This window comes from Protopterus annectens, chromosome 3.part1 (genome assembly GCF_019279795.1).
Source record: "Protopterus annectens isolate FY-2018-M chromosome 3.part1, PAN1.0, whole genome shotgun sequence".
Taxonomy (NCBI): domain Eukaryota; kingdom Metazoa; phylum Chordata; order Ceratodontiformes; family Protopteridae; genus Protopterus; species Protopterus annectens.
The window spans coordinates 1445298642-1445312371 of NC_056732.1; the positions used below are offsets into that span (position 1 = coordinate 1445298642).

General features: G+C 37.2%; 1 protein-coding gene across 3 annotated transcripts in view; it reads left to right on the forward strand.

Moving 5' to 3' along the window:
- CROT (carnitine O-octanoyltransferase) overlaps positions 1-13730 on the forward strand; it is a 1004553-nt gene that overhangs the window by 292711 nt on the left and 698112 nt on the right. For all 3 annotated transcript variants that reach the window (XM_044067515.1, XM_044067513.1, XM_044067514.1), the window contains exon 7: positions 5647-5740. In XM_044067515.1, coding sequence (XP_043923450.1) covers positions 5647-5740 — 94 coding nt within the window. The remainder of the gene's footprint in view (positions 1-5646; positions 5741-13730) is intronic.

A 13730-nucleotide genomic window follows, 5' to 3' on the forward strand; every position in this document is an offset into this window, starting at 1 on the left:
AAAATAAAAACACAGGATAATGAAATAAAAATGAGACACTGGCACTTTCCACCCGTCTGTTGAAAAGAGAGGAATTTAAGGAATGGGTAGTGGAGATTATTCAGGAGCTATTCGAGAGGATAGAAATGCCTTCTAAAAATATAGCTAGGGAGTGGGATAAAATTAAAATAGAGTGGAAATAAAAGAAAGAGAGCTATGGTTAAGAAGTAACCAGAATTATTTAGAAGGACTGACAAATGTTAGTGTTACAGAATAGGAGAGTCTCACAGAACAAGAAGAGAATCAACTGCAGAATGATAAGCAAAAAAATAAGGGATTACCTGGCTAATATGCACGAGTTTAGAAAAATTGCTGTTAAACAACTGTTTTTTAATGATGACACTAGAGCGCAAAACTTTTAACAAGGACCATCACCAAGCTTAGGGAGCCTGTGACAAGGAAAGTAAAAACAAATCCTGTAGAGGTATTAGAAATATTTTGGAAATTCTGTGAAAGTCTGTATAAAGCAGAGAATTATGGAAAGCAAAAAAAAGATACAAATGGAAATGTTTATGGAAGAATTAAATATGCAAATGTTAGAGGTAGATGAGGCACAATTACTAACAGGATAGGAGGAGATGAAATAAAAATTGTGATGTATAACCAATCTACAGGAAAGTCCCCAGGAATAGATGGTATTCCTGTGGAAGTTTGGAAGCTAGGAGGGAAAGAACGGATACATATTTGGAAGGTTTTGTGTAACAGTATTTTAAAAGAAGTACCAACATCCTAAAAGAAAGCACTGGTAGCTGTAATACCTAAACAGGTAAAGATCCATCAGATCCAGCTTCATATAGGTACATTTCAATACAAAACCATGATTATAAAGTGTTCATGTCTATAGTGGCTAAAAAGTGGCAAAAGTAATACCAAAATTGATAGATATGGATCATTATGGTTTTGTGGAGGGGAGGCAAACATTTGACAACATTAACAGAACACTGATGATCCAGAGAGAAGCAGATTTTAAGAAAATACCATTATTATTGGTGGGTCTTGATGCAGAGAAGGCATTTGACTGAGTAAGCTGGGGCTTTATGAGCAGGGCAGTGGAACATATGCATTTCCTGAAAAAAATAATTATAAGGTTGATTAGGAGGATATCTGAGGGATTGGAGATGAAAGTTAAAGTGTGTAGGGTCCTCTCTGATAATTTCTGCTTAAGCAGAGGAACCAGGCAGGGGGTGTCCTCTTTCCCCTTTGTTATGTGCACTATATTTAGAACCATTGGCACAGAAAATAAGGGACTGATAAATTCAAGGAATATGATTGGTGTGCTAGTCAAGAAAAGCTGGCTCTGTTTGCAGATGACATTATTTCATACCTGACAAAACCAGAAATAGACATTACAGCTCTGTGGAACATTTTGAGACCGTTTCATATTTTTTCAGGGTACAAAACTAATGAAGCTAAAACAAAGGCAATAGCGGTAAATTATGTACCCAAACATGAATTGGTTCATCAATATCCATATTTATGGGCAATGATAAAATGAAGTATTTAGGACTATGGGTTAAAAATGATTCTGGTGTGGCAGCTAAGGATATGTGGGAAGAGACTAAATAGAATATAATACAAAAACTGAGAAAATGGAAGTTTTGTTACATGGATATGGATAGTAAGATAGAAGCAGTTAAAATGTTTTTAGTCCCTTTAGTCATGTACACAGGTCAGGCATATTTTTATCAACCAGAGTAGAAGTTGTGGATAGCAATTAATAAAGAGCTGAATGACTTTATGTGGGAGATTAAGACAGCAAGAGTGAAGTGGATAAGCGGATTCATCCAGTAGAACAGGGTGGATTATGATTATCCGAACTGAAGGGGTATTTCAGAGCTACACATTGAAGGCTCCTATACATAGCACAAACAGAAAACTGTAATTTAAAGTGGAAAGGGATGATGATGAAACAGGAGAGAAGCTCAAGAAACAAGGAGAGGCTGGGATTTTGGATGCGGGCCTTTAATGAGAATAATAATCATACAGAATGTTATATCCATAAGGGTTCAGGCCCCTAGCCAACAAGGCATTTCCCTGTGGTACATCTGGTTGGGGTACATGGCTGAAGTGACATTCAGCTGCAGAAAAAATTAGCTGTTGCGAATTCCCTGTGGGCAAAGAGAGGAATGTTTTGCCATGCCCACAACACCAGTAACCAAATGCACAGGGGCAAAATAATATCCATGGTCCCCAAGGCAACATGAGATAGCAGACAGTATGGAACACATCAGCAGCAGGCTGGCCAGTGGGCATGTCAGCAGCAGTACAAATGCAGTGCACAATGGCCAGTGCCTTTATAATTTGTGTGTATATGGACCACTACCCCCTTCACAGTGTCTAGGCAACATTAACTAAAATGCATACTGGAGCATAAATATGACTACACTAACTTGCAAGATTTCATCCATGTTGTAGCACACTTCTACATGTAGTTATGTAAGCATGTACTGTACCCTGAGCACAATGCTCATTACTTCTTTTGCCCCCATGTACTTGGTTATTAAAGCTGTGCTCATGGCGGTCTGTGCTTCTCTTTGCCCACAGGGAATTCACAGCAGCCATATTTCTCTGCAGCTGAATGTCACTTTAGCCATGTGTCCCCAACAAAATGTACCACAGGGAAATGTGTTGCTGCCTAGGCACCTCAACTCTATCCATAAAGTAGCAGAAAGTATCCTAAGAACTAAACCACATGGGAATAGAGAAAGGAGATTCTGCAGATAGGGATGGCTGCAATTACGGATACAGAAAATAGGCAAGAGGGGGCTGGAATTTATTTGAGAAAACTGGCAAAGGAACCAAGGTACTAGAAGCAGTAACTAGAGAGGAAAAGATAATAGAATGGGAAGATGTCAAAAATTTATTTGGACTGCAGGTTAGAGATTGCCTTCCATATCAAGGATTGATATCAGAGTATAGGCAATGAAAAAGAAATAGGGGGTCCTAAATGAAAGACCAGCACTGTTAGAGTTTTTAGTAGAATCTAGAATAGAAGCTGCCATTAAAAAATGAATAATTAGTAGAGCATATAAAATATTGCATGATAACTATAAGAATCAATCAGAGAAGGTTAGAAAGGATTGGGAAGAGAGATTGGATAAAAAATTCACAAAGAAACAATGGGAGGTTATATGTATATGTGTCTCCCAAATGTGCAACAAGATCTAGCAGATTTAGAATTTTTGCTTGGAAATGTTTACATACATATTTTTATACCCAAAGTCGATTCCAGAGAATTTAAGGGAGACAGCAAATGTTGGAGGTGTGATGGGGAAGAAAAAGGTAATTGGGAACATATTTTCTGGGAGTGTAGTGAGTTGGCAGACTTCAAGGATTCCCTGTGGGATGCACTGTCGGAGATGCTGGGGAGCAGATTGGTGTGACGAGGGGGACGATTTTTCTGAGCTATGATACAGAATCTGAACTGCCTAGACATGGTAAGGCCTTACTGTGTCTTCATATGGTGCTGCCAAAAAAGCAATTACTTGAAAATGGAAATCAGAATCTAAACCAACTATACTTGAAGTAGTGAATATAGTAACAGAGATAAAACAACGGGACTTGAGATATTTAGAAACTGGTAGAAGCAAACTACATAGGAAAAAATGAGAATTTTGGGAGCACTACATATAGGGGAGGATTGATGATTAAAAGAAGACAGAACTTGAATGAGCTATGTAATGTTTGACTGAAAATGATTGGGTAGATTATGAGTGGTGTATAATGTTTGCAACTAAGAGTGTTTCAGTGTGGTTTTTGATGTGAAGTGCTTGCCACTAGGATTGTGTTGGTGTGGTTTGTTTTCATTTGTATAAATGTAGCATTGCGTACATCATAAATGATAGTTTAATAAAGATGTTTCTTGTTTAAAAAATAAATAAATTATTCAATTCCTGCCCTTAATTTATTTATGTAATATTGTTTAAGTTATATGATATATAGCAGTATATATGAAGTATAATGTATGTAAATGTGAGCTTGTTAATACAGTTTGATTACTTTATATAAATGTAAATTTGCCTATGTCATCAGTGATAATTCAGTAAAAGTGTTAAAAAAAACTAAATGAGAGAAATTAGGTTTCTTTAGTAGTACACTAACCAATAACCATTGAGGATCATTGGTGTATGCTGTGTAATCCACACACTCGTAACCAAACAATATAGATCTTCCAGGAAATAGTAGAGATCTATCATTTTATTTATCTGTTTCATCTCCTACAGAATGAGACCCCCTACCCCTTTTATAATGTCATGTGGATGCGTTTCTCTTAAATCCAAGAGGATTAGTTTGGAGCTTACTCTGAAGAAGTCTCATTTTATTTAAAATGAAAGTGCTATATAAAATGGTAGATCACTGCTGTTCTTTTCTTACATGGTAGGAATACACTACCTGGATAAAGTAAATGAAGTAATTTGGGTTACTTTGCAAGTGTGAAAATGGACAGCACATAATTGTGAAATTGCTGTAGAGCATGAGCTGTGTGGAGCAACTTGAGGCTGGTTTCTTCTGTCTGTATTCTCCCTGTAGTGAGATGTTTGGATCCCATATCTGTGTATTTTATTCTTGCTGTCTCCTTAAGGATCCATCCCAAATTTTGTGCAACTTGTTCAGCAACCTTTTGTGGGGTGCATTGTCAAATGCTGTTGCTGAAGTCAAACTAGGTCATGTTTGCAGCCATTTTCTGATGTAATGTCCACGTTACTTTGTCAGATAAACTATACTAGATTTTGTTTATCATTGTCTCAGTTTTTCCTTTCAGTAACTTTCCCTTTAACAAAAGTTAAACTGACAGCATTTTGCAGCTTGTCTTAAACATACTGTTATAAAAATTAGACAGATTTGCAATTTTTTCCTCTTTTCAAGAATTTTTACCTTCTTCCCCTAAGCTGTTAAAGAAAAAAGGTTTGGTTATATATTGCTAGTTTTCCAAGATTGTAGTTCAGATGTTAATTATTGGAATGCTTTTTGTAATATTTCCATCTGATATACGACTGGGATCAAACCCCTGTTTCTTGCATTTTTAATGAGTTTTGTCAGTTTTCCATATAATTTGTTTAATACAACATATAAGTATTAATTTAGTAGCATAACTTTCTCATGTCTTCTTTCTGTCTACTTTTTATCCATTTTATTTAGTTTCATCATTCTTTGTTTTGTCTCCTTTATTTCCTTGTGTGTACTGCAACATTTCATCCTCCTCCTTGGCTGCTCATTTCCTTATTTTGACTTTTTCTTTACATAGTTTGCGACTTCCATTGCTACATTTAGTATTGCCAAGCACGTTCTGTCTTCACTTTTTCTTTCCTTGTGTTTATTAAATTATGTACGTTTTTCCTAATAGTTTTCTTTTTTAAACTTCCTTCGTTTTTGCTTTGTACTTTTGTCATTGATAGCAGTTTGGCTGTTCCTGTTGTTCTTCACAATATTCATTTTTCAGAAGTTTTCTGAGTCATAATTGAATCTTATCAGAAGTCACAGATTTAAACTGGTGAAGTGTAACATTGTCACTAAAGAAATGTTTTCAAGTTAAGTTATTTCAGTACTCTGTGTTTCTGTGATCTGCATAGACAGACATAGCTTACTAATGCTGTTGTCTTTTTTTAGGCAGCTTACGTATATCAGACGGAGGTGTGACAGTGAACCTGAGGGACCAGGAGTTGCAGCCTTAACATCTGAGGAAAGAACTCATTGGGCAAAAGTTAGTTAATATTTTCTTTGCCATGGACTATCCTTTTCCAACACCCTAGGCAGCTTAATATTTGTATGTATACAGAGACGGTTGATCGGCTTACAGTATTGGGATTGTTTCCATTCTTCTTTTTATCATGTTACAAAGGGTTAAGATGAAGGCATAATCTCACTGTTTCTTCCTGAGTATAGCAAAAAAATACATATAGGTGACTTATGCATATTATATAGTGGAACAACATACTAGCAGTGTTTGTTGCATAATGTCTTCTTTGCATTTGCCCTTTAGAGTCCTTAATTTGTTATTCTTTTTGAAATTGCTATAGTAATGTTATTCTTATTTGGGAGAGGACCCACCAAGTGCATTTTTTCATGTAACACCGGATTTTACTTTGAGTGCCTTCAGTGAAGGTTGGGTGCCAGGCTGGCAACTAAACACCGTAAAAACTCCACTGTCAATCAATCTGTGGATTGGTGATCCACTGTGGTGACCCCTAACCGGGAAAAGCCGAAAGACATTGCTACTGGATTTTACTTTGAAATGTACTGATTTTTGTGGGAAGGTGTTGCAGAGATAAATGATGAATGATTGAACAATTAGGTTAAATGTCTGTCCAGTAAAAGTATGCATGTTAGATATATGCAAGTAAATGAGTTTTAAGTATACCACATACATTATTATGTAAAACCATAAGGTATACTCTGATATCAGTAATTATCTAATCAGGCAACAGAGTTTTAGAATATTTACTTGTGTCTTTAGGACACTGTTTTATTTTAGCAAAGTATATGGATGGAAAACATTTGCCAGCAGGGACAGATAACTTAAAGTGAATATCAGCTGTACCAGTGGTTCAGTCACTGAATAGTCAGATGTCCATCTTCTGTTATCTGTCTGTACTGGCAGGCATGTTTTCCATTTATATCCAGATCACATGCCATAGTAGATCAGACGCTGGGGACCAAGACTTAAGACTCTTTGAACTTGCTAAGCTGTTTCACAGAACAGTCTTTCAGAGTTTTGCTTTAAAAATGTCAAGGCCAGACTATGGGCTTAGGGTACAGAAGGATAAAGCCATTTCTGTTCACCGATACCTTTGTTCAAGTGACAGCATGGGCGCTGGGCAGACAGGACTGGGGGGAGTGAACAGCCAAAGTCAGCTCTCCCATCCTGTGGGGGGCAGCCTAGGGTGAATGTAATAGCAGCAGTAAGAGCCCAGCGGGCTCCACTCTACAAGTTGGTATACTTCTTAGCTTAGAGGTTTAGCATGTGCAGAAGAGAGCATGCATCTCACAAAGCCTGCAGTTGTGGGGCTAGCAAGGTTGCAATGGGTGTTATTCAGTATTTGAACTGATTACAATGCAGTTTCGTTTAGATTTTAGTCTAACCTATATACAAGTTTATGACAATTAATGCACTAGTCTGCTGTTTTTCTGTATTCCTTACTTTGATGTCCTTTCCTTCTTTCTTCTTTTTTTCATTGATCATTCATATTCTTGGAATCTTCTCTCTCTAGATGTACCCCTCCCCCTTTACTTACATTGTTATATAACTTCACACTCCATGGTGTGTTTTCTCCATTGCCAATTTTTTTATCTTTTTGACACCCCAAGCGTTTTTTTTCCTTCTCTGTCCATTTGCAGTCTTCTATATTTTTGGTTAATATTGGAATCCATTGATGTATTAAAATAATTCAACTTTGTTGTTGTATGAATTTTCCAATCATTTTGCTTAAAAAAATATGAATGAATAGCCTTCTGAGATATTCGATCTAAGCAGTAGTAAGAAATATTTGTAAATTAAACGCCAAACAGTAGTAAAAAATATTTTATTGCAATCAAAATTTTTTCACTTTTGTGAGTAAAAACTGCTTCATGTTCTTTGTACCAAAACAACAAATCTTTTTGAGATTAAAAATAGCTTCACTTCTTAGTAGCAAAACAACAAATCTTTATTGGATGAAATGTATATAAATCGGCAGATGAGTGTTGTGCTTATGTAAAAAAAACTAGAAATAAATCTTGTAGATTGTTTTGATACTAAGAAGTGTAGGTATTTTTAATCGCAACAGGAAGATTTGTTGTTTTGGTACGAAGAACGTGAAGCTGTTTTTATTTGCAAAAGTGAAAAAATTTTGATCACAACAAGATTTTTTTTACTACTGTTTGGCGTTTAATTTACAAATATTTCTTACTGCTACTGCTTGGTGTTTTTGCTTAGCTCGAATAGCTCAAAAGGCTATTCTTTCATATTTTTTCTAGTTGTTTTGACCTGAATAGTTGGACCTTGTCCACTATCTGGCAGTTTAAGCTAACTAAACTTCAGGGTACTTACAGTCCTTCAGTTCTATGCATTTTGCTTAAAAAAAAAAGGGAGGGGGGGGATGTAAGCTACATTTGTTTTAAGTTCAAGGCTGTTCTCCTCTGTGCTTGTTTGCTTTGCTGTCCATCTGTTTACCACAGTTCATCTCTGGACAACAGACACTTGGCTTATTATGCCTTCCCTATACAGTTTGAAATAATGCTTTGTTTGTAAGTTTTTCATTCTAAGGAGATTGCTTCTCTCTTATAGATCCAGATACTCAGGACCAGTTTTTTGGGGCCCCCCAACAGATGTCAAGTTGGGGGCCCCCTGGGCACTTCAGTCTGAGTATCACCTTGCCACTGCCACCCCTCATAAGCAACTTTTTGGTTCATGCTGCAAAGTTTTAGGAGTAGAATGCACAGCCTGACCTGCCTTACAACTCCAGTGTTGTTATTTTTGAGACTCTAATGCCAAACTATATTGCCAAATACTGTCATACTAACATACCCAAAATGTGCGACCATAACTTAACTACAGACTATAGGATCTGAAGGGGATAGTCATTTGCCCGAAGACGGGCAGTTGACACAGGGATTTCTTTGCAAAGACCAACCAAGTCCTTGCTTCATCACTTCCCTGTTTTTAAAAAAAAAAAAAAAAAAACTTCCTTGTCTGCTGCAGCCAATCAGGTTTCTTGCTTCACTGAATTGGACCTGATTGAGGGCAGCTTACAGACAAGTTTTTAACAAAAAAGGGAAAAGTTTGTAATAGCACACTGACATCACGCAGCTGTGCGGACATCCACAAGGTGCCAAGAAACGAACAGAAGAGAAGGATAAACTTTTGACTGCTGCATGAGGGCCCTCGTTCACAGGGAGATAATCGGGGGCTCCCCACAGCCGCAGGTTTCGCAGGTGCCAAATGACGGCTATGTAGATACTGGTGAAAGTTGTTTCTTCAGTGCTTAAATTGATTCTAACGGTCTTGTAATCCATGCACAAGTTCATTCCAAAAACTTAAGATTGATGTTTAGACATTGGATAATTATCTGTAAGATCCCACATAGACTAAATATTAACTTGCTTCATGCTATGTTTCAGTTTTATCTTGTTGAGAGTAGTAAGACGGACGTTTTTGTCACAACCTTTATTTTAGTTACCAAGCCCTAAGGCAAGAATAAGCATACAGTCAGTTGATTGCACATGGCCAAGACATCTTCTTTTACGATTATTTTTCAGTTTTTATATTTGTTAACTAGGGTAGAGCACTAATCCACTTGGATCTTTTCCAGAATCATCTCGAGAGCACTGTGTGGTTAAGTGACTTGCTCAAAGTCGGACAGTAGACAAATGGAAGTTGGGTTGTAAGAAGTGGTAAGCCAGTTGGTAGGTCAAGTGGACTTCTGCTCCTGCCAGATTTCAGCCAACATTTTTGACTAGACTTCAGATGAATATCTGTATGTAAATGTCAAAAGAAAAAGTGTATTTGTATTGATGCAACATTACAGGTTGTTGAGCATTTTCGAGAGCTACCTCTGGTTAAAACCATGTTATAGAAGTACTGTGGTCATAGATCAGTTGACAGTGGAATAATCAGTTAAAATGCACCGAAGATAATGTAATGAAATTAAGTTTGATAAAGTGAAAATGAGCAGTAACTGAAATTTTGAAATTGTAAAACTACAATGCTGTCAAAAACCTTGTCTAAAGCAAGATTACAAATATGAAATATAAAATACTGTATCAGTTCCCATAGCACACAGCATTGATGTCAGAGTTCTGACTTTAACCCAGGCAACCTCTGTTCAAGTAGCTGCACGGCTGCTGGAAGGTATGGATTGGGGAGGGTAGGAGCGAGTGGCTGCTGTTGGCTTCACATCCTGCGGAGATGGAGGCAACACTGACTCACAGCTTGAGTGACACCTAGGGATAGCAGATATTGCACACTGTGTAGCACAGGCCTGTTGGGCAAATGCACTCACATTTCACTGAGGTCAGGCAGCAACTATGGAGCTCTAGGGAAGCTTCCAAGAGGGTTATGAGTTTTGGTGGAGGGGCCACCTGATCTACCAAGTGGCCACCTTGCCAGTTGACATTTCCCTCTCAGAAAGGACTGGGCAAGTGAGATTAACCTGGGGAAAAAATGGACAGTTTGACTGTTGTTTCCCTAGCCATTTAGCTCTCACCTCAGGAAGGGGGTGGGGCCAACTTGCATCATGAATAGAAACCTGGTGACCTCATAAGGGAATGAAGGGGTTATAGGACCCTTGCCTTCCAGGGTCCCAGTGTATTGAGGAATTGTGGGGGTCTTGGTGGGCTCACCTCAGGGTTCCAGTCGTGATCTCTCAGGAGGGACGAATGGGCCATTTGGATGAAGGTAGAAAAGCCACTGAGTTAAATGTGTAGACAGTTAAAATATAAATAAAACAGTGTGTGAGTGGCAATGTTAGCTAAAAGTAATAATAAACAGAAAAGTAATAAATACACTAGTGCGTATTTTAAGAACCTTAAGTAAGAAGACATAGGAAAACATGTAAAATAATTTATTTCAGTGGCCATAACCTTTATTTATTTATTTATTATTTTTATTTTTCTTGTTAACCGGGATGGTCTGACTGGACAAGGTCCATTTACAGCAGAGGCCCGGGGAGAAAAACTCCACATAAATTCATAAACACAGATAGCAACAATACTAATATTATACATAGTGTTAAAAAATATTGTTATACAAGTAGTATCTAGTGAGAAAAGAAAAACAGAAAAGGCAGTTAAAATCAGCAATATCGACATATGAACAATCTGTTTGTCATAAAAAAAATAACAGACAGAGATTACAACAAGTCCATATTGATAATTAATGATCATTGAGACCATGGGAATGACTAGTATTCAGTCTGACCTGCCACTCCACTCATATTCCTTTTTTCCCTGAAGTACGCTATTATAGTTACCATCTTTGGCTTGTAGTCTCACTGTATCAGCAGTAAAAATATTCTTTTTAATTGATGCAGTTTATACAATGCTTATAAAGAACATTAGTAGTGTTTTAGTTCTTATACCATATAGGTGCTAATATGTATGATGTGGCAGCTTTGGTGATGTCTTACATCAAAGCTGTTGTAGCCAGAGCACTCTGCACCGTAAATGACACCAGTGTACTTACAGGTAAAATGCTCTGAAATGTATTTTAATGACAGATATTATGTTCGTGCGAGGCAAGTCCCAAGCAGGACCCTCCAAAATGTGTCAACAGTAAGGGCAACATCTGCATAAATTTTCATATAGATTTCTGACCTAATGGTTCTTGATATCCTTTTTCTAATAAAAAATTCAGTTTAGTTCTAGTTTTATTAGCAAAAACTGGACTCTCTTCAAATTTCTACAGATAATTAATGACTGACAGTCAAATTTCTCCGTTTATTTTTGATGTTGTATTTAGTTTAGCTGAATCAACTGAATAAGCCAAATTATACATCAAATTAAATGTGTTAGAATCACATTGATGATACTGTTTTTGTTTACAAAACCATATGTTAAAATAGGAGAATACTTACTACATTTCTCCATAGCTAAATCCATTGTATTGTTTGAAACATAATCGTTTCCCCTCTGAGCAATCATATTGCAAGGAGAAAATCTCCAAAATACAATAAGATAATTAAAGTATGGCAGACATAATCATAAGAGTGTATACAAAGTTGTAAAAAATAAATGCAATAATAAGGTTTGCATTATTTTTCAGTTATTATATTTCAGTAAGAAACATTCAGTGATAGTGTTTAACAAAAAAGTGTTTACAAAATAAAATTTTAGATGTTTAATGATAGAGGACAGGAAAGGCAAAAGAGAAAAAAGTGAGATGTTGGGAGAATACTTGAGTATTAGAAGGAGTAGGAGAGAACAAATCAAGAAGAAACTACAAAGGAGAGAGAGTTAAAAGTGTTTTCAGTTCTTTTGTGCATTACTTCTGTATTGTGCACCTGCTGACTAAATGCATTTTCTTAATTCCTTTTAATGTTCTTAACTTCGTCAGTATGTGTTAGAGCAGATCTTTTTTCAGGACCTTCACCAAGGCAGGGTACCTGCTTTTGTTGGACAAGCGGAGCCAACATACAGCCTGTCACTTCAAACACTTTTCACTTGTGAAGTACTGCCATATAGTTCCTTTACCTGTCCGTCAGCCAAGACAGGAGAGAGTAAGCTTGAGCCTCTTCAGCTGTCTGTTGATTCATAAACATTATAGTTTCTTTAGAACCCTCAGGCTTTGACTTTAGCTTGCTATCTTCTTTAGACAGTGTGCTTCTTGTTTGACTTACTGGGTTTTCAGTTCTGTGCAGTATTTCATATCAGGAGCACTACAGTTGGGTTTCTCAGTTTTGTGGTCAGCCAGGTACTCTTTCAGATAATGGACATGTGGGTGTATCTCTTCAGTGTTCATTTAAGTACTTTATTTTAGATATTGGGTACGTCTGTCCATTAAGCAGTCTGGTGTAGACATGGTTTATGTGTAATCCTTGGCAGACTGTGTTAGCTGCTTCATTGCACTGACTAGAAAAGCCTTCTTGTCATGGTTTAGCTTGCCTGGCTATTTTTGTGGTGAGACATGCAAATGCACCATTCTGGATAACACTGTTACACATTTAACCTGTATCAGCAAAAGCACTAGTTCCTGGACCCTTTCTTTCACCCCTGGCATTGTGTATCTGAACTTTCCAAACAATGTCCATTTGTTAACCCTGTCAACAGCCTGTAGTTTGTTTGTTTTTGCTGAATATTTAGATAACACTTTTGGGCCTTTCAGGTAGTAGAGTTATCAGGCGTAGTGCTTGTTTAAAGATAATTTGCTCATATGGTACTCCATTTTTAGTTCCTTTATCTGTTTGACCTATCTGCAGTGAAGATCTGGCCTCATCTCTAACAGTGCTTTCTTGATTCAGCATTCATGCTTGTATATTCTCAACCAGCTTTGCATCATTAATGGTTCTGTTTCTGCCATGAAAACACTGGTATGTTAACACACTGGTCTTAGACTGTGCATATTGTTATCTTAGTACAGAAGTTTTTCCACATTACAGGTATTCTTGCTTACATTCAATAGACACAGAACCAGACTTTGAGTTTGCAGTCTTAAACTCCAATTTTCATACTGTTTTGTCAGTACATTTAAAACAATTATTTTTGTTTGCACTTTGTTGACCAAGTTGGTCCTACTAATCCAATATCCTCTTTTCAGGGGAGACCTGGGGTGATATTCATACTGTCTTTAAAAATTTGGTCAAGGCACTGGGAAACTTCTATTGTTTGGATGAGGGGAAGTGAAGCACTTTCTGGAGCTGATAGGTGGCACCATTGGACTACTGCTCCAGATCTGGGAATTCCAAAATGGAGGAGAGTTCAACAGAGGTAGAGAAAAAACTTACTGAAGGAAGCAGAAGGAGATGAAGTAATTGTTACAGAGCTGGAAAATGCAGGACTGGGGACCCAAGTGCTGATAGATTTACTGAACCAGGCAGAGCCAAAAGGAGAGGAAGCGAGATTGAGTGACATGATGGAGAGAGTGTTACAGGAAGAAGAAACTTAGAGCTTTAAAGCACAAGCAATAGCTGGTGAAGGGAAAACGATCAAAGTGTTCTCTTCTGGTGGAGTAGTCAATTTTCAGGGTTTACCTCTGCAGTGGGGTTTTTTGTTACATGAAA